Below are 20,294 nucleotides of genomic sequence, written 5' to 3'. Positions count from 1 at the left end.
AGGTTCTTGTCCCAAGAATCAGGCTACATAGAATTAAACCCAACAAGTTCAATATCTTGTTGGGAGCCTTGGGGCGTATGGTAAAGATAATAGCTCTTTATTAGAATAATGAACAAAGCCAGAAAAGCTCCGAGCCACATAAAAAGATAGAAGTAGCACCGGATTGGGGATATCTGCGGTATCATTCTTGGCACGAGCTCTTAAATCTGCCTACTTACACCCTTTGTTGAGGACCTGGTGTCACATAGTCACCAACATTCCCCGGCACCGGTGGGTGCTCGCGCCCCCGCAACCCTGCCCCTGCCCCTGGCACCGCCCCGACTCCACCCTTTCCCCACCCCTGCCCTGCCCCCATTCCAACCCCTCCCCCAAAGTCCCCACCCCAACTCTGCCTCTTCCCTGCCGCTATTGCACCCCTTCCCCAAATCCTGGCCCCGCCTCTTCCCCGACTGCACTGCGTTCCCCCTCCTCCCAGCGCTTGCCGCGCAAAATAGCTGTTTCTCGGCACAAGTGCTGGGAGCTAGGGGGAAAAGCGGGCACGCGGCATGCTCAGGGGAGGAGGCGAAGGCAGATGTGAGCTGGAGTGGGTGGGCGGGAAGCTGCTGGTGGGTGCTTCAGCCCCGGAGCACCCACGGGGTCGACGCCTATGCTTGGTGATGAGAGATGAAGGACCAGCCCTGTCTCTGGCGTGCCAAATGAGTCCGATGGCCCAGGTTCCTCAGTGCTGAAGACTGATGGTAGATAACACTAGAGCTGAAGGGTCAAATGGTGGCTATGCCCAGAAAACGAACTCTCCCCACGGTGGTCTGCCCTATTGTAAGGCCTGGGCACCATTGTGAATATTCATGCTAATGCTCAAGCGTCTATGCCCAAAACTAACTTCCTCAGCCACATAACACTGAGGTGTACTTATTCTACAGGTGAACATATTCATACAGATTAATGCCAGTTTAGCCCATTATGGTACCTGTCACTTCTTGTTTCACCAGTTTACAGTTGTTACTTGCATGTTCCTGCTGTTGCCATCTACCGTTGAGTTCCAACTCCTGCCATTGAGCAAGCTAGCCCAAATCCCCCCCGATCGGAGGGTACCTGTCAGACCACCGGTCTTTGCCAAAGGTTACCGGCCTATTACAAGTCACTACACTGATGCTAACTTGCTGAAGCTAATGTCTTACCGGATACAGGCCTGTCGGTTCCTTGCATTACAGTTGAAGGTAATAAAGGCTAAGCTAGCCCTATGGGCTACACAGCCCGACATTTCTGGGGGACTAGGAAAGTTAGGGCAAAGTGCTAGGTTGCACTGTGCTGCCAGAAACGGGGGGCGGATTTCCTCTCTGAGTCAGCACCGATCCCACGGACATCACGATGGGACGACGTGCGTCAGGCCGCCGTGCGCGTGGCTCAGAACAGGCTGCTCTTTCCTTTGAGTCAAGGTTGAGGCCAGTGCCCCGTGTGGTGCTAGAAGTGCTGAGCTGCCGCAGGGGCCTTTTCGCCACACCAGAGAAAATGTTTTCAGGATGATGAATCAGTTAAAATGTTTTCTGATACACTGTGGGAATGGGAGGTTGGGGGGGATATTTAGTTTTAAACAGTAAAAGCAAAGTCTATTTCAGCACATTCTTTCTTGGGATTAATTATTTGCGTTCCATCTTTCCAAGTGATTTTTTTTTCAACACTTATAACTAGAGGTGAAACAGAAAAGCACTGTAAAAACTGGTGCGTCTGAATGCTTCGTTGATCTTAGATTCATAGATATTAAGGTCAGAAGGGACCATTATGATCATCTAGTCTGACCTCCTGCACAATTCAGGCCACAGAATCTCACCCACCCACTCCTGCGATAAACCTCTCACCTATGTCTGAGCTATTGAAGTCCTCAAATCATAGTTTAAAGACTTCAAGGAGCAGAGAATCCTCCAGCAAGTGACCCGTGCCCCATGCTACAGAGGAAGGCGAAAAACCTCCAGGGCCTCTTCCAATCTGCCCTGGAGGAAAATTCCTTCCTGACCCCAAATATGGCGATCAGCTGAACCCTGAGCATGTGGGCAAGATTCACCAGCCAGATACCCAGGAAAGAATTCTCTGTAGTAACTCAGATCCCACCCCATCTAACATCCCATCAAAGGCCATTGGGCCTATTTACCATGAATATTTAAAGATCAATTAATTGCCAAAATCATGTTATCCCATCACACCATCTCCTCCATAAATTTATCGAGTTTAATCTTAAAGCCAGATAGGTCTTTTGCCCCCACTGCTTCCCTTGGAAGGCTATTCCAAAACTTCACTCCTCTGATGGTTAGAAACCTTCGTCTAATTTCAAGTCTAAACTTCCTAACGACCAGTTTATATCCATTTGTTCTTGTGTCCACATTGGTACTGAGCTTAAATAATTCCTCTCCCTCTCCGGTATTTATCTTGTACCATGGCAATGAAAGGGAAGGTGGGGGAAGGAGAGAGATTCTAGTCGGAACTTTTGAATTCCATTTTATGATTTCAAAGTGCGTTTTCCTTCTGCATCAGAATGAAACCGAGAGTTTTGACATGTGTGTGAAACGGTTCCTCTCCTCCAGTGCGGTAATATTGGTCACCCTAGAGAGCTCAGCTCTGTCCCTACTGCCCAACAGCTTGGGTCACGTCTGGTACACGGGAGATGTGGGTTCCAATCACTCGATGGCCTGATTTGAAGCTGGGAGTTGAACTGGTCTTTCACATCCCATGCATGTAGCCTAACCACCAGGCTCAATAGTTGAAGAACCTCTCCCTAGTAATTCATTCTGTATTTTAGAAACCTCCATACTGTGACTAACACTCCACATGTAATGATAGAAATAACGAGAGTCTGAAACTGGAGCTAGGCTGTATCTGGGTTCTGAGTATTTACCTGTGCGGGACGGGCTATTGGCCCGTTGAATTGGTAAGACCCTGTACTCAGGAGCCAGACTCCAAATCCAAGCACAGCCACAGACCTTTTGTCATATATTGGGCAATTCATTTCTTATACCCTCAGAGCCTCAGTTTTCTATTTGTTGAATACCAGGACAATGCTTTCCTCTTCCACCAGGGTGCTGTGAATGCCCAGAGACCAGAGGCAGAAAGAATAAATAAGTGCTTAGCATGTGTCTGGCTGAAATTTGTGAAAGAAGCTTGACCTGCTACTATGAGTGATGTGTCTGATCTGTGGATAATCACCCATTTCTCTCAAGCGTGTGACGGATCAGCACTTTCAAGAGAGACTGAATAATTCTAATTATTTCCTTGTAAAGAAGAATTGACAAAACTTTTATTTTAAAAAATGCAGATGGAGAAAGGACTATTACACATAATTTTGCTAATCATAACAGATTGGTTCTTTCATTATTCTGGTGAGTTTTTTTTTCTTTTGCTTTACTTATATCTGTCCAGAACTGTGGCACAGATTGGGGAACAACATTACAGTACTACAACTAAAGGTTTCTCTCAGGGCGAGCTTCACGGTCTTGTTTCTGAGGCTGTAGATAAAGGGGTCGAGGAAAGGGTACAGTACGGTGTTCAACAGAGCCACCCCTTTTTTGACATCCAAGGAGGAACTTCCTGAAGGCCTGGCATACAACACAATGCAGTTTCCGTAGGCAATTGTCAAAGCTGTGAGATGGGAGCCACAGGTACCAAAAGCTTTCTGTCTGCCTGTGGCCACTGGCATTTGTAGAATAGAGAAGAAGATGCTCATGTAAGACAACATTGTTAAACATAACAAAGTCAGTACTAAAGTTGACATCAAAATGGAGTCCACCCTCTTAACCACACGGGTGTCAGTGCAGGAGAGCTGGAAAAGGGGAGAATTGTCACAGAAGAAATGGTTGATCACATTTGGCCCACAGAATCTCAGCTTTGAAATCAGGAGCATCCGTAAACTTATAACCGTGAAACTTCCCACCCATGAACCAAGAACCAGTTGGAAGCAAAGTCTCTGCTTCATGATGGTGGCATATTGCAAAGGGCGGCAGATGGCAACATAGCGATCAAAGGACATGACCACTAGGAGACAGAACTCTGTTGCACCCAAGGCGAAATTGAAGAAGTTCTGAGCCATGCAGCCATGGAATGAAATGGTTTTGCTGACTGACAGAAAGTTCAGCATTAGCTTAGGGCTCGTGACCGAGGTGAACCAGATTTCCAAGAAGGACAAATTGGTGATGAAAAAGTACATGGGAGAGTGGAGTCGGCGATCCACCCACACTATGAAAATGATGACCACATTCCCCGTTATTGTGATCAGGTAAATGAGGAGAAGAACCAGGAAGAGGAAAATCTTCAGTTTCTCACCAAGACTGGAAAATCCCAGTAGGATGAACACAGACCCAGCCGTTTCATTCCTTTCCTGCATGTCCGACATCAGCCTTGGCTGTGGAAAGAGTAACTGTGAAAATAAGTGAATGCCATTTTCACAGATTCATACATTTTAAAGCCAGATGGAACCCTGGTGATCTTCTAGCCCCACTTCGCACAAAACATAGGATTTTATCTAGTAACTCCATTCCTTCCCTAACTTGTTGTCATAAGAACAGCCTAACTGGGTAAGACCAATAGTCCATCTAGCCCAGTATCCTGTCTTATGACAGTGGACAGTGCCAGGTGCCCCAGAGGAAATGAACAAAGCAGGGCAATTATCAGGTGATCCATCCCCTGTTGTCCACTCCCAGCATCTGGCAATCAGAGGCGCAGACAGCCAAAGCATGGCGTTGTATCCCTGACTATCTGCATTAATAACCCTTGATTGAGCTATCCTCCATGAACTTAGCTAATTCTTTTTGAACACAGTTATACATTTGGCCTTCACAGCGTCCCCTGGCAATGAGTTCCACAGGTTGACTGTGCGTTGTGTGAAGAAGTATTTCCTTCTGTTTGTTTTAAACCTGTTGCCTATCAGTTTTATCAGGTGGCCCTTAGTTCTTGTGTTCTGAGAAGGGGTAAATATCACTTCCTTATTCACTGTCTCCACACCAGTCATGATTTTCTAGACCTCTCTCATATCCCCCCATAGTCATCTCTTTTCCAAGCTGAAGAGTCCCAGTCTTATTAATCTCCCCTCATATGGAAGTTGTTCCATACACGTCATCATTTTTGTTACCTTTCTCTGTAACTTTTCCATTTCTAATACATCTTTTCTTATATGGGGTGACCAGAACTGCCCACAGTGTTCTACGTGTGGGCATAGTATGTATTTATTTTGTTGCATTATGTTTTTTGCTATCGTATTATCTATCCTTTTGCTAATGTTTCCTAACATTGTTTGCTTTTTTGACTGCTGCTGCATATTGAGTAGATGTTTTCAGAGAACTATCCACACTGACTCCAAGATCTCTTTCTTCAGTGGGAACAGCTAATTTAGACCCCATCATTTTATATGTATAGTTGGGATTATGCTTTCCAATGTGCATTACTTTGCATTTCTCAACATTGAATTTCATCTGCCTTTTTGTTTCCCAATCACCCTGTTTTGTGAGATCCTTTTGTAACTCTCCTTTGCATTTAACTATCTTCTGTAACTTTGTCTCATCTGCAAACTTTTCCATCTTTGTGCACCAGCAGTCAAAAAAGCTAGCAGAATGTTAGGAACAGATAATAAGACAGTAAAATCATGATGCCACCATATAAATCCAAATAAATCCATAGTTTGCCCAAATCCCAAATATATATATTAGGCATGGGAAAGGTACAAAGAAGGGTAATGAAAATAATTAGGTGTAGGGAACAGTTTCCAAATGAGGAGAGATTAAAAGACTGGAACTCTTCATCTTGGGGAACAGAGGACTATGGAGGGGTAGGTAGAGACCTATAAAATCACGAATGATCATCTTGTCTGACCTCTTGTATAACTTCTGCCATTGAACTTTCTCCAAATAATTCCTTCTGAACTAGAAACGAGGAAAACCATCCAGTCTTGGTTTAAACGTTACCAGGGATGGAGAATCAGCCACAACGCTTCGTGACTTATTCAACTGGTTAATTCCCCTCATGATTAAAAAATGTGCACCCGAGCTGCAGCCTCAATTTTTTGAGCTTCAGCTCTCAGCCATTCGATCTACTTCTACTTTTGTCTGCTCGACTGGCCTATTTGTCCCCCATGGCTGTGATCCAGTGACCTAGAGTTCCTTGAGTCCGTTACTATAAGTAATCTTTCCCAAAGCTGCAGTCATTCTTGTGGCTCATCTCTGAACATTCCCCACTTTGTCAACATCCTTCTTCAACTGCGCACTCCAAAACAGGACACAGGACTCTACCAGTGGTCGCACCAGTGCCAAATACAGAGAAAAAATAACATCTCTTCTCCTTTTAAGTATCCCCCTGATTTTACACCCAAGAATGGCATTAGACTTTTTGGTCACAGGTCCAAACTGGGAGCTCATGTTCCGGTGATTTTTCACCACGACCCTTGAGTCTTTTTCAAAGATGATTTTCCTTAAGACTTATCCTATAACATCTCACACAATGCAAGTTCAAGTTATTATAGTCCCATCCCCACACTTATGCTTGACCTGGAGTAATATTTTTAACGTTTCAAGTTGGTGAACTCTTAAAATAAAAAATGTTCACAACACTATTATATTTACTATAAACCCCAGTATATTTACTGTAAAGAGTAAAATATTTATCAGTGATAACGATGATAAGCCTGTTTAATACAACTGCTACATTTGAGCTCAGAAACTTTTAAGCTTTTAATGACCTCTAATTTAATCAGGAAATTTTATTTTCTTTGCATCAGAATTATAATAAAAAACTCAGTGCCTCAAATTTACCCCCAGTTGCCTCCCAGAGCACACAACTCATCAGTTGCCAAACAAAGATCTAATCTGCCCTCAACATCCCATAAACCATTTGATTGTATCTAATAATTTCACCATTTAGCCCACAACTTGTGGTTGAAGTAGAGGATATCTTCTAGAAAGACATCCAAACTCAGTGTAAAGACTTCACGTGATGGAATATCCACCACATCTCTAGGTAAATTGCCCCAATACTTAATAGCTCTCACCCTTAAAAATGTGCACCTTACTTCTTGTTTGAATGTGTCTAACTTCAGCTTCCAACCATGGGATATTTTTTTCTGCTAGATTAAGGAATCTTCTACTATCAGAAATCTTTTCCCCATGTAGGCGTTTGTACACCACAAAGTCATCTCTGAACCTTTTCTTCAATAATCTAAACATAGACTGAATTTCACTACTATATTCTGTTGCTCCACCACTCTGTATTCTTTGCTAAATTCTTTTTATACCCCTTTTGTAGAGCAGTGGCATAAATGCAGTAGCTAAAGTCCCACTTATATAGACCTTCTAGTGATAGACTCAAGGAAACTCAATCTATTCAGCTTAGCAAAGGGAAGTTTAAGAGCCTGGTGACTTGGTTAGAGTCCAAAGTACGGACATGAGGAGCAAATGGACTCTTCTATGTAGCAGAGAAACACATATCATGAGCCACTGGAAGGAAGTTGAAACAAGACAAATTCAAACTGGAAATAAGGTGTAAATTTTAACGGTGAGGATAATCAACCATGTAACAATTTACCAAGGGTTGTGGTGGATTCTTGATAACTGACCATTTTAAAATGAAGATTGGATTTTTTTTTCCCTAAAAGTTCTGTTCCAGGAGTTTTTCCTGTGAAGTCCTTGGCCTGTGTTACACAGGATTTCAGACAAGATGATCAAAATGGTCCCTTCTGGCCTTCTAATCTACGAATTTATGAACTGTGGAACATCAGAAAATAGGAATAGCGTACCTTCGTTACATTTCTTTACCTTTTCAGACTGGTTGAGGAACGGATGCTGTCATTTAGAAATGAAATAACCACCTCTCTCTCTCTTTCGAGGAATTGCTTTCTCCGTCTCTGTGGCTCTTCCCAGCATGTTGCCTCTGTCCATCTGGGAAATAAACTTTGCCTTCAGCCACTCTTCAAATAAGGTTTTGAAAGTGCCGTGACTTCACCTGAGCTCTGGCAGCGCCAGTGGGAAATTACCAGAGGCAAGAAATCTCATAGGACACCTTGAGATATGTGATCAAATTGAACACAAAAATTGTCATCTTTTTAATGGCTCCAATTTTCAGAAGAGCCTAAGGAAGTTATGCACAGCGCTCCCAGGGGATTCAGGTGCTCAAATCCCTTAGGAATCTTTGAAAATCCTAAGGAAATCAGGGTGTGTTTGTGGGTGTAGCTGAGTGAATAATGTGACTTGCAATTAAAACAAATAAAAGTGTTTTGAGGTTGAACCAATTTTTTTTTCTTTTTTTGGTGAATGCAAAAGTAACCCCCCCCAAATCCTCGCGTGCCCCATGACAGAGCTGAAACGCCTCGTTTCCGTTCTGACCATTGAAAATGTTTCTGTTTTTTTAAAATAAAAGTAAGAAAATTTTGAGACATTGTTTTGCTCAGAAAAACTGAAACATTTCAGGTGGAAAATGCTGCAGTGAAAATGTGGCTGACCCAATTCAGTGAAACCAGCATGAAACTTCCAGACCCTGTCAGTGTTGCTAAATCCGTATTTTCGGTCAAAAAGAGGTGAGCATCTGTACGTGTGTTATACCATGTTTCGGTGTGAATTTCTTGATATTGAGATGGGCCAGAATGACATTCTCTTTACCAAATCAAATGGAAAGGTTAGATTATTGTTCCAGTAGAGGATTGAGAGCCGTATTATCTTGGAGGCCACTACTAAAGAAGACGAGAGAATAGACTTCTATCCAAAGATAAGCAACACCAAGTCAGGACAACTGTATTATTGCAGTAATAATTAAAGTTTATATGGCATCAGAGACTTACGGCAGGACATGCTTGCCTGAACAGTCATTACATACCAATAGCTATAATCTAGGAAGATTACAGGGTTCTACAATTTTTCTCTGAGTGATGAAATCTCAGGTATATATATTGGGCCCTGTTGCTGAGACTTTCCAAGCCACTATGGAGATCTGGACTCCTGATTCTGCAGTCTGCCGGAGGACTGGAGAAGGGTAAACATAGTAAAAACTTTATAAAGGGAAACAAGGTGGACCCAGGGAACCTAACTTAAATACCTGGAAAGACACTGGAACAAATTATTAAACAATCAATTTGTAAGCACCTAGAGGACAGTAGGATTATAAAGAATAGCCAGCATGAATTTGTCAAGAACAAATCATGCCAAACCAACCTAATTGCCTTCTTTGAGAGGGTTACTGGCTTAATGAATGGGGGGAGGCTGTAGAGGTGATTTATCTAGATTGCAATGCCTTTGACACAATCCCACATGGCAGTCTCATATGCAAGCTAGGGAAATGTGGTCTAGATGAAATTATCATCAGCTGGGTACAAAACTGGTTTAAAGACCATACGCAGAGAGTAGATATGAATGGTTCATATCTAGTGGGGGTCCCATAGGCATCAGTCCTCGGTCCACTACTACTCAATATTTTAATTAATGCCTTGGATAACGGAGTTTGTGACAAAGTTCCTCCTCTACCTTGGTGGGTCTTGCACTTATTGATGGATTTGCTCACCTTTGAGCTTCACAGCAGCCGTCAGTTTGGCTGTTTTCATGAACCCACAGTCCAGGTCAACTCCTCCTGTGTCTGACCAGGAGTTGGGAGGTTTGGGGGGAACCCGGGCCCGCCCTCTACTCCGGGTCCCAGCCCATGGCCCTGTGGCATGCAGCTGTCTAGAGTGCCTCCTGGAACAGCTGTGCGACAGCTACAACTCCCGGGGCTATTTCCCCATGGCCTCCTCCCAACACCTTCTTTATCCTCACCACAGGACCTTCCTCCTGGTGTCTAATAATGCTTGTACACCTCAGTCCTCCAACAGTCTGCATTCTCACCCTCAGCTCCCAGTGCCTCTTGCTCCCAGCTCCTCACACGCACACCACAAACTGAAGTGAACTCCTTTTTAAATCCAGGTGCCCTGATTAGCCTGCCTTAATTGATTCTAGAAGCTTCTTGATTGGTTGCAGGTGTTCTAATCAGCCTGTCTGTCTTAATTGTCTCTAGAAGTTTCCTGATTGTTCTGGAACCTTCCCTGTTACCTTACCCAGGGAAAAGGGACCTACTTAACCTGGGGCTAATATATCTGCCTTCTATTACTCTCCTGTAGCCATTTGGCCCGACTCTGTCACAAGTGCTTATACAATTTATGGATGACACCGAGCTGCAAGGGGTTGCAAACACTTTGGAGGACAGTACTAGAATTCAGAATTGTCTTGACAAATTAGAGGATTGGTCTGAAATCAACAAGAGGAAATTCAAGAGAGACGATTACAAGTCAGTACACTTAGGAAGGAGGAAAAAACAATTGCACAACTACAAAATGGACAAAATAGCACTAAGTGTTAGAACTATTGAGAAGGATCTGGGCCTTAATTAAAAACTTTCCGACCAGAAGTAAGATGGAGAGATAAGAAACTAGGCTGAGCTGTTCAAAGAAGCCTGAGTAAGGCACCACACTACCCTTGAATCCAAAATAAACACTCATTTGAAAATTGCAGACCAAATTAACTATTTCACGGGTAAATTTGGGCAAGGCACTTAGTCTATTCTGTGCCTCATTTTCCCATCTATAGAAGCTGGGGGGTGAGATTGTGAAGATAAAACCCATCAATGATTATGAGGCCCTTAGTGGTGTAACTTGCTTCTGTCAATGTTGTGTCTGTTCTGTGGAGCCACACACCTGGGTATCCAGTGTTTCCTAGTCCAGCACTTTTGAAAAGAATGAAACAAAGAATTTGAATTAATTCCCCAAACAATAGACTTGACCAAACTTTTTTTTAAAAAAAAAGCAGATGTAGAAGAGGCTATTGCACAGAATTTGGCTACATGTTGCAACACTGATTTATGCTTTCCTAATTATTAGTATTACATGTCTTGCCTCCATCAAGAAGCACAACACAACTTGGGGAACAACTTTGTCCTGTTATGACTGAAAGCAACTCCTAGGGGAAGTTTAACACTCTTGCTTCTGAGGCTACAGATGAAGGAGTTGAGGAATGGGTACCCTACAGTGTTCAACAGAGCCACCCCTTTGTTGATTTCCAGAGATAAGTACCCTGTGGGCCTGCCATACAAAACAAAGCAGCTTCCATAGGCCATCGCTACAACAGTTAGAGGGGAAGCGCAGGTGGCAAAGGCTTTCTGCCTCCCAGTGGCAGATGGGATTCTCAGGATAGAGTAGAAGATGGAAGCATATGAGATCATGGTTAAACATAATGAAGTCAACACTATGGATGGCTGCAAAATGGAATCTACCCTCTTAATTAGTTGGGTATTGGTGCAGGAGAGTTGGAAAAGGGGGGTGCTGTCACAAAAGAAATGGTTGATCACATTCGGGTCACAGAATCTCAGCTGGTACACCAGGACCATCCGTAAACTTATAACCAGGAAACCTCCCACCCAAGAAACAAAAACTAGTTGAATGCAGAGTCTCTGTTTCATGATGGCAGCATATCGCAACAGGTGGCAGATGGCAACATAGCGGTCAAAGGACATGACCATAAGAAGGATGAACTCCATAGCTCCCAGGGTGAAATAGAAGTAGGATTGGGCCATGCAGGCAAGGAATGAGATGGTTTTGCTGTCTGAGAGAAAGTTCAACAGCATCTTGGGGTTTGTGACCGAGGTGAACCAGATCTCCAAGAAGGACAGATTGCTGATGAAAAAGTACATGGGGGGTATGGAGTCGGTGATCCACCCACACTATGAAAATGATTAATGAGTTCCCGGTTAGTGTGACCAAGTAGGTCAGTAAAAGAACAAAGAAGAGAAACATCTGGAGTTTGTCATGAACTCCGGAAAACCCCAAGAGCCTGAATTCAGCCACTGTGGTTTCATTTGCTTCCTCCATTTCCGATTTCAGTTTCCCCTGTAGAAAGAGCAACAATAAAAAAATAAGAGCATGAACCTTTATCTATCACATGTATGGATTCAACAGCAATGTTCTGGAGGGTTGTGAGACAGAAAAGCTGAACACTCGAGATCACACACTAAGGAAGGAGACAGAATTAGTGAGATTGACAGAGAACATGAGTTCCCAGGATAACTAAGGTGATATGTCTACTGTATTTTATATAACAAATTAAACCTGAGGAAAGAGCTGGTTTCCAAATAATTGTCTTTGCTCAGTATTCACAAACAAGCAACACCTGGCTATACACATACAGCTCCTCTCAGTGCTTTCTGGTGCCTTCTAAATCTCAGACCATAGCGAGCACAAGTAGAGAGAGCTCACCAACTATTTAAAGAGATCTTACCCTGTTTCTACAAAGTCCACAGGAATTACATGGGGCCTTTGTCACTCTCGTATTGGAGAACCTCGCAAATATTGGTGGATTCTTACAGCAGCCGTGTGAGGTATTATCTGAATTTTACAGATGGGAACAGCTTAGACGAAGTTACTTTCCGAAGATCACACAGGGAATTTGTGTGTGAGGGAGGCGCAGTAAAAAATAGTGTCTGAAACACGTATGCAATCTGGTACCAGGGTAGGGGAAGAAAGTGAGATGCCGGCTAGAAAACAATTTCATTTTAGGGCTTCAATGTTTGTTTTCATTCTGCATCATTCTCTTGAAACTGTGAAACAGATGAACTGGTCCAGGCTAGCATTTCTGGGCAGTTGTAGAGAGCACTCTTTTCCAACCTAGAGCCCAGTGTGTAGGGTACAGTGCTAGAACATGTGAGGACAAGATTAAAATCCCTGCTCTGCCTTACTTGGAGCCAGCATTTTAACCGGGTGCCTCCCATTTTAGGCTAGTGCCTAACCAGCAGGTTATACCACATTCAACCACAATGTTCTGGAGGCCTATGAGACAGACAAGATGTGCACTCAAGGTATTGTAAGCTCACAAGCTAATGAAGGAAATAGAGAATTTCTGAGATAGCCTGGGAAACCATGTTCTCTGCCAAACTAGTTTGACGTGTCTATTGCTGATTATATAACAAATGAAACCTGAAGAAAGAGCTGGTCCCCAAATAATTGTCTTGGTTTGATATTCCCAAACAAGCAAAGCCAGGCTATATACGTACACTTCCTCCCACTGCTTTCTTAGAACACAGCGAGCACAACTAGAGAGCTGACCAGCTATTTACAGAACTGTTACCCTGTTTTCTAGACACTATACAGCCAATAGGTGGACTGTGGGCCAAATCTAGACCACGAGACACTCTTGAATGCACCCCAAAAGCTTTTTATTTACTGATTATCATTATTGTTATTTTGGTTTTTTTTTTCCTATGGGATGCGAACCTTAACTATACCTTGACCAAGGAACTTTGACCTTGACAAAAAAAATTGACCACGTTTGCTACATAAGAATCACATGGGCCTTATTACTCTTGTATCAGAGATCCTTGCAAATACTGGTGGATTCTTACAGCACCCGTGTGAGGTATTATCTGAATTTTACAGATGGGAACAGCTGAGGCCAAGTGACTTTCCCAAGATCACCCGGGGAGGTTTAGGTATATATGGAATGCAAGGCCCATAGGCCCCACACACGCACAGCAAAAAAAGACGAGTAATTAGCCTGATTCTTATCTGGGGTACATTGGTGTAGCCCCACTGAGTTCAACTGAGCTTTTGCAATTTACTCCAGCTGTGGTTCTGAGTCAACATATTGATCCTGACCGCTGTGCTAAAGAAAATATAAATAACCAACTGTCCCTTATTGATGCTCCCTATTCTTTATATAACCCTACCATCCTACACACACACACACACACACTTTTAAACCTTTTACAACACTCAAATTTGGCATTACTTGAAATGTCTAAATTGACACTCAGGGTCTGATTGTTAAAGCTATTTGGGCACCAAAAGATGAAATCAGTGCCAGTTTGGCATGTCTTGCTTTCAAAAATCCCACTAGGTGGCTAACTTCCTTTAAAATCTGCCTCTGAGATATGCTACCTAAGAGATATGCTGTATTTCAAGGAATTGGTCTGACTTACATATCAGAGGGGAAAAATGTTCCCATCCACTGCAGTAGCCAGAATATGAAATTCTCTGAACTGTGGTATGCAAGGCATCAAAGAAAAACAAACATAAAACAGAATACATTGTGGGGTGAGGTGGAGAGTAATCCCTTCCTGACCCCCCACAAGTGACCAGCTGAAATCCTGAAGCATGACCATGAACTCAATACATAAATGGGAAGGGACCCACAGGGCTACTTAGCCCTGCTCCCCCACCATCACAACCAACCCCATCATACAAACCCCTCATAAATTTGTCCTGCTCTCTCAGTTACACTTAAAGTCTTAAAACTAATTAAGAGAGAGCTGGCTTAATGGATGAGTGGGACTGTACGACACGGCTGCTTGTGATATTAAATAGGATCCTAATCAGAATTTCCTTTATTAGTGTTTCAGACATTGTAAGTAATTTTGGTATTTACTTCTCTTGAAATACAGAGGGATGAATTTGCACATGCTTTTGAATCATCTTTTGATAGATCTGAGTATTAATTGCTACAGGTCGTTTCCTCAGCTGATGTGAATTTAGCTCCACTCAGATCCATAAATTCACTGTTTTAAATAAAACAGAGTAAAGTTATAAACTGAGCTAACAAAATACAACAGTTACAAATTCACTCACACTGCCAAGGTTCTGTCAGGTAAATGTTATGACCTGGCATTAGTAACTCTTCCCTCTTTGACACAGGAACGCACGAGAGTTACCCACTGTCAATCCAGGTCTGGAATTCTGAGACAATCGGTACAGTCGAAATATCAGATGAACTGATATCTCCCTGGCAGGTCTGTCTCTCTCTAACATTACACCTCACTCCTCTTCTACTCCCGGCTCCTGACAGCTAACTTCCTACTTTCAAGACAGTTCTACAATCCCTTCTCCATCGGATGAGTGATCTTCGGATTTGCTTGAAGTGTTGAAATGTCCAGTGACTCTTCCTGCCTTTAAATCAAAGAGAGAGAGAGTTCGCAAGGCCAGGGTTTTTGCAACCAGGGACTATGTCAACGCTGACTGTTTACTTGTAGTCTCGGTCTCAGAATTGCTCTCCCTCACCTGGAATTTCAGTGGCTGTCTCTGTCCTCAGTTCTAAGTGACTCTCAGTAGCGTGGCATCCCCTTTTCAGTGCCTCTTTGCCCTGGGACGCCTCAGTAGAAGCACTGAGTAATTCCCTGGGGCTCCGCTTGCTGGGGATTTACAGCACAGAACTCCTGCAGGTGTTAATCAGTACACACTAGTGGAGGGTCTGTCCAGAGGGTTTCTCTCTCCCCTCACCCGCACCACAGTATCTGACCACCTCGCCACGGCTAATGTTCTTATCCTCACAATACCGCCTACCCATTTTACAAACAGGGAGCTGGGGCACAAGGGAGCTGAGTGCCAGATTGTTAAAGATATTTAGGCACCTAAAGATGTACGAAGGCACCAAGTGGGATTATGAAGGCATCTAAGCATCTTAAGCACTTAAGTTCCATTAAATTCCAAAAAAGTCAGGTGTTATGGACCGGCATGTAGGCAGCCTGGCCTCATAGTCAAAACAGGAGTCAGGTGTAGGGGGCAGAGCTGGCATCCAAGGTGAGGAATGAAGCCAAGGATCAGTAGCAGGGTTAACTGCCAATTACCTGAACCAGGGGTCAAGATAGATGCAGAATCAGGAATGGAAATGAGGGTCAGAGCTGAGGTCAGCTGCCCAATGCCAGAGCCAAGGGTGACGCTGGAGACAGGGTCGGAAGTCAGAGGCCAGGTCTGGTCACCGAGGAATGGAGGCGAGGCGTACGGGCAGGAGGAGAGACAGGGATCAAGCACTGAGCAGAAGCAGGCTGGGAACAGGAAGGAATGTGGGGGTAAGGGAGGAGCAGGAATCAGGAGCAGGGCTGGGTGCAGGCACCAGCAAGGTCCAATGCAACCACAACAGGAAACCACCTCATTGCTTGGACAAACTTTCTCTTCCTCCTCCTGGCTTAAATGGCGTAGTTGGACCAATCAGTGGATCCTCAAATCAGAGGTCCCGTGGCGTAGCGTGTCCAGTTCTGGGCACTGCACTTTGGGAAAGATGTGAACAAATTGGAGAAAGTCCAGAAGAGAGCAACAACAACAAAAAGATTAGGGAAATGCAACCTAGATGGAGCTACTAGAAGGTGGGTGCAAAACTGGTTGGAAAATCGTTCCCAGAGAGCAGTTATCTGTGGTTCACAGTCATGCTGGAAGGGCATAACAGGTGGGGTCCCGCAGGGATCAGTTCAGGGTCTGGTTCTGGTCAATATCTTCATCAATGATTTAGATAATGGCATAGAGAACACACTTGTAAAATTTGCGAACGATACCAAGCTGGAGGGGTTGCAAGTGCTTTGGAGGATAGGATTAAAATTCAAAATGATCTGGACAAACTGGAGAAATGGACTGAAGTAAATAGGATGAAATTCAATAAAGACAAATGCAAAGTATTCCACTTAGGAAGGAACAATCAGTTGCACACATACAAAATAGGAAATGATGGCCTAGGAAGGAGTACTGCCGAAAGGGATCTGGGGGTCATAGTGGACCACAAGCTAAATATGAGTTAACAGTGTAACGCTGTTGCAAAAAAAGCAAACCTCCTTCTGGGATGTATTAGCAGGAGTGTGGTAAGCAAGAGACGAGAAGTAATTTTTCCCCTTTACTCTGTGCTGATTAGGCCTCAACTAAAGTATTGTGTCCAGTTCTGGGTGCTACGTTTCAGGAAGGACGTGGACAAATTGGAGAGAATTCAGAAAAGAGTGACACAAATGATTAAAGGTCTAGAAAACATGACCTAGGAGGGAAGATTGAAAAAACTGGGTTTGTTTAGTCTGGAAAAGAGAAGACTGAGAGGGGACATGATAACAGTTTTCAAGTACATAAAAGGTTGATACAAGGAGTAGGGAGAAGAATTGTTCTTAACCTCTAAGGATAGGACAAAAAACAATGGGCTTAAATTGCAGCAAGGGCAGTTTAGGTAGCACATTAGGAAAAAATTCCTAACTGTCAGGGTGGTTAAGCACTGGAATAAATTGCCGAGGGAGGTTGTGGAATCTCCATCACTGGAGATTTTTAAAAGCAGGTTAGACAAACACCTGTCAGGAATGATCTAGATAATACATAGTCCCGCCTTGAGTGCAGGGAACTGGAGTAGATAACGTCTAGAGGTCCCTTCCAGTTCTATAATTCCATTAAAAGTCTATAAAGCCTGACCTATGAGGAAAGATTTTAAAAGTTGGGTTTGTTTAGTGCGGAGAAGGGTAGTCTTAGAGGGAACATGATAATAGTCTTCAAGTATGTAAAAGGTTATAAAGAGGAAGGTGCTAAATTCTTCTCTTTAAGCACTGAGGACAGGAAATGAAGTAGTGTGGTTAAATTTTAAAAAGACAGGTTTCGGTTGGGCATTAGGAAAATCTTCCTCACTGTCAGGGTAGTTAAGCAATGGAACAAGTTACCTTGGGAGCTTGTGGATTCTCTGGCACTGGAGGTTTTCAATAACATATTAGACAAACACTTGTCAGGGAGTGTCTAAATAATGTATAGTCCTGCTTCAGTGCAGGGGACTGGACTAGATGGCCTATCGAGGTCCCTTCCAGTCCTCACAGACAGGGGAAGCAGATGGTAACACAAACAATTTTGATCAGCATGATACAATCATTTATTTATTAAGGATGAGAAGCGGGAGGGAGACTGATTTCCCAGGTAACCACGAGACAAATCTGGTCATCATGGAAAGCAGTGGTCAAACCACACACCACCTGCAAAGCGATTGCTGGATTGTTCATAGACTCTACAGAGCTTAGCCACCCCCGTGAGAAATTACCTGCCTCCCAGGAGAAGCATGTGATTTCTTCAAGTGGCACTCACACCACGGGTACAGCACAAAGGTGCTGACAACGTACTCAATGTGCTCTACAACCGGACAGGAGACAAAGGAACCCCAATGCCAGATGTTTACACACCAACTGCAAATGCAAAAATAACAAAATGAAACATTCTGAAACAGAGATAACACAGGACCTGCCCAAGTGTCGGCAATACTGTTCCTATAGCCTGCATCACAATGTATCAGAGCGCCAAACCCATGAGCTGGTCCTAACAGTATCTCCCTGAGGTTGGAAAGTATCATTATCCCAGCATTTAAAATGTGGAACCGAGACACCGACGTGAATAAGGGTCGTTTTCAAAGGTGGCTAATGGTGAGATTTCCAAGGGAGGTAGGAACGTCACGCCAGGTAGGAGGATTCACCTATTTCCACGCAGCCCTCACAGCCATGACCCTGCTTTTTTTCTATCTTTATGGGCACAGTGGAGTCGTATGCGGCATGGGGAAGGAATGTTCACCCCAATTAGATTGGCAGAGATCGTGGGGGTTTTCTCCTTCCTTTGCAACAAGGGGTATGGATCACTTGCCAAGATCACCGAGGTAAGTCTCATTTTATCAGTCCCCAGCCATTTGAGAAGCATTGGTGCACCTCAGCCTCTCCTTTTCTCTTCCTGTGACAAGTAACAGTCCAGCCTCCTCTGATCTGTACTACTTTGGTTTAGTTCTGGGTGCTGAGTTTAGTGCATGGGCACTGGGTGGTTGTGGTGGCCTGTAATATACATAGATTTGGAGAGATTTAAGTTTTATGGATAAATGTAAATGAATGTGAATTTCACTATATAAATGAAAAAAAAATTTCCATCACTAATAATCCACATTACAGATAAGCACAGTAAGAAAAATGCTGTTTGAGAACAGATTTTGATGTCAAGATATTTGCTTTGTACATTTTGACACGAGATGTGGACAATTTGTGCTTTAATGCTTAACAAGCTTCAAGTTTTTGAATCTTAAAGTCTACAATCCTTAAAGAAAATATTCTCTGACCCCCCCCACACTATCATTTCCCCCAACTGTGAAAATTTTAAAAGTCAAAGTTTTAAAAAGTGACAAGAACATTGATATAAACCACTGAAATTATAAAAAGATTAAAAAATTCCAATTCTGCCAAGTCTAGAAATGCAGGAGTTCAGATTAGGTGATAGGGTGGTCCCTAGCTGAGAACCTATCCAAGGTACTTATCTGACCCCCCACTACCGCAGAATCTCAGCCTCTCTCAATGTGTAATGTATTTATGGTCACTATGAAGTAAGGAAGGACTCTTCTCTTTGTACAGATGGGGAACTGAGGCAAAAGGAGACTTAGGGCCAGATTTTCAATGGTATTTAGGCACCTGAAGATGTAGGAAGGCATGAAGAGGAATTATGAAAGGCAACTAGTTTGAGGTCTACACTCGGGCGGGGGGGGGGGGGAAATCGATCTAAGTTACGCAACTTCAGCTACGTGAATAACATAGCTGAAGTCAACTTACTTAGATCTACTCACCACAGTGTCTTCACTGCGGTAAGTCGATGGCTGACGCTCTCCCATCAACTCCGCCTGTGCCTCTCGCCCTGGTGGAGTATCGGAGTCAACGGGAGAGTGCTCGGTGGTCAATTTATCCTGTCTAGACGAGACACGATAAATTGACCCCTGCTGGATCGATCGCTGCCCCTCGATCCAGCAGGTAATGTAGACACGCCCTGAGAACCTCACTGGGGTTTAGGCAGTGAGCAGTGTAGCTACAACAGAAGGTAGGCAGTTTTGCACATGCCCATGGACGGAAACTTAAACACCGTGGAGACTTCATCATCAGGAATTTAGGCACCCAGGGAATTCAGGTGAGTCCAGGTTTAGGTGGCAGTGGAGTAGAGGTTTTGAGCAGCTCTTTGGGGCCTAAATATTGGACTTAGGTGCCTAAATCTCATGTTATCTAGCCCCTAAATTCCTTTGTAGCTTTTCTTGCAAGGGCCTGGGTCATGCTTGAAAACAAGGCAATTTAATTCAGACCTACCTGGACTTTATATACCATTTTATCTCTTTTTAAAATGAATAGTTTCAAGGACTGACCTTCTTTGAGCAACCCATAAGCCTCACTACAGCATCTCTCAAGACCTCCTTAACTCTATCGTTCCTGAGGCTGTAGATGAAAGGGTTCAACAGGGGTATCACCACCTCAGTGAGCAGAGAAGCTCCTTTTTCAGAAGCCAAGGATTGGTTGTGCTGCGGTCGGACATGCACAAAAACGGAACTCCCGTAGGCAAGGGTTACTATGGTGAGGTGAGAGACACAAGTGGAAAAAAGCTTTTTTGCGCCCTTGGACGGAGGGGATCCTGAGGATAGTGGCTATGATGTGGGTGTAGGACACTATGGTCAACGTTAAGGAGCTCCGTGATACAATGGAGGATGAGAACGAAGTCTAGCATTTCGAGGGTAGCTGGTGTCGACACAGGCAGCTTT

The 20,294-nt window shown here is 43.7% G+C and overlaps 2 protein-coding genes across 9 annotated transcripts in view; both read right to left on the bottom strand.

Annotated features, from left to right (window-relative positions):
• LOC119567937 (olfactory receptor 6M1-like) overlaps positions 1-20,294 on the bottom strand; it is a 39,417-nt gene that overhangs the window by 11,385 nt on the left and 7,738 nt on the right. For 2 of the 8 annotated variants that reach the window (XM_043527233.1, XM_043527235.1), the window contains exons 3-4: positions 7,766-7,978; positions 3,235-4,387 (exon numbers count right to left, since the gene is read on the bottom strand). The exons of 3 other annotated variants lie outside the window; for them this stretch is intronic. In XM_043527233.1, coding sequence (XP_043383168.1) covers positions 3,395-4,378 — 984 coding nt within the window. In that variant the 5' untranslated portion in view covers positions 4,379-4,387; positions 7,766-7,978 and the 3' untranslated portion in view covers positions 3,235-3,394. Of the gene's footprint in view, positions 1-3,234; positions 4,388-7,765; positions 7,979-15,700; positions 16,010-20,294 lie in introns of those variants that run through there. 3 more of the 8 variants (XM_037915834.2, XM_043527234.1, XR_006285484.1) reach the window with 3 other exon arrangements.
• LOC102947946 (olfactory receptor 49-like) lies at positions 10,786-11,869 on the bottom strand. The gene has a single exon (XM_037915825.2). The coding sequence runs from the start codon at positions 11,671-11,673 to the stop codon at positions 10,885-10,887; it is 789 nt and encodes a 262-aa protein (XP_037771753.1). The 5' UTR covers positions 11,674-11,869; the 3' UTR covers positions 10,786-10,884.

The sequence above is a fragment of the Chelonia mydas genome, chromosome 13 (genome assembly GCF_015237465.2).
Source record: "Chelonia mydas isolate rCheMyd1 chromosome 13, rCheMyd1.pri.v2, whole genome shotgun sequence".
Lineage (NCBI taxonomy): Eukaryota > Metazoa > Chordata > Testudines > Cheloniidae > Chelonia > Chelonia mydas.
The sequence above is the reverse complement of the archived record's forward strand: the minus strand, read 5'-3'. Positions and strand labels throughout refer to the sequence as shown.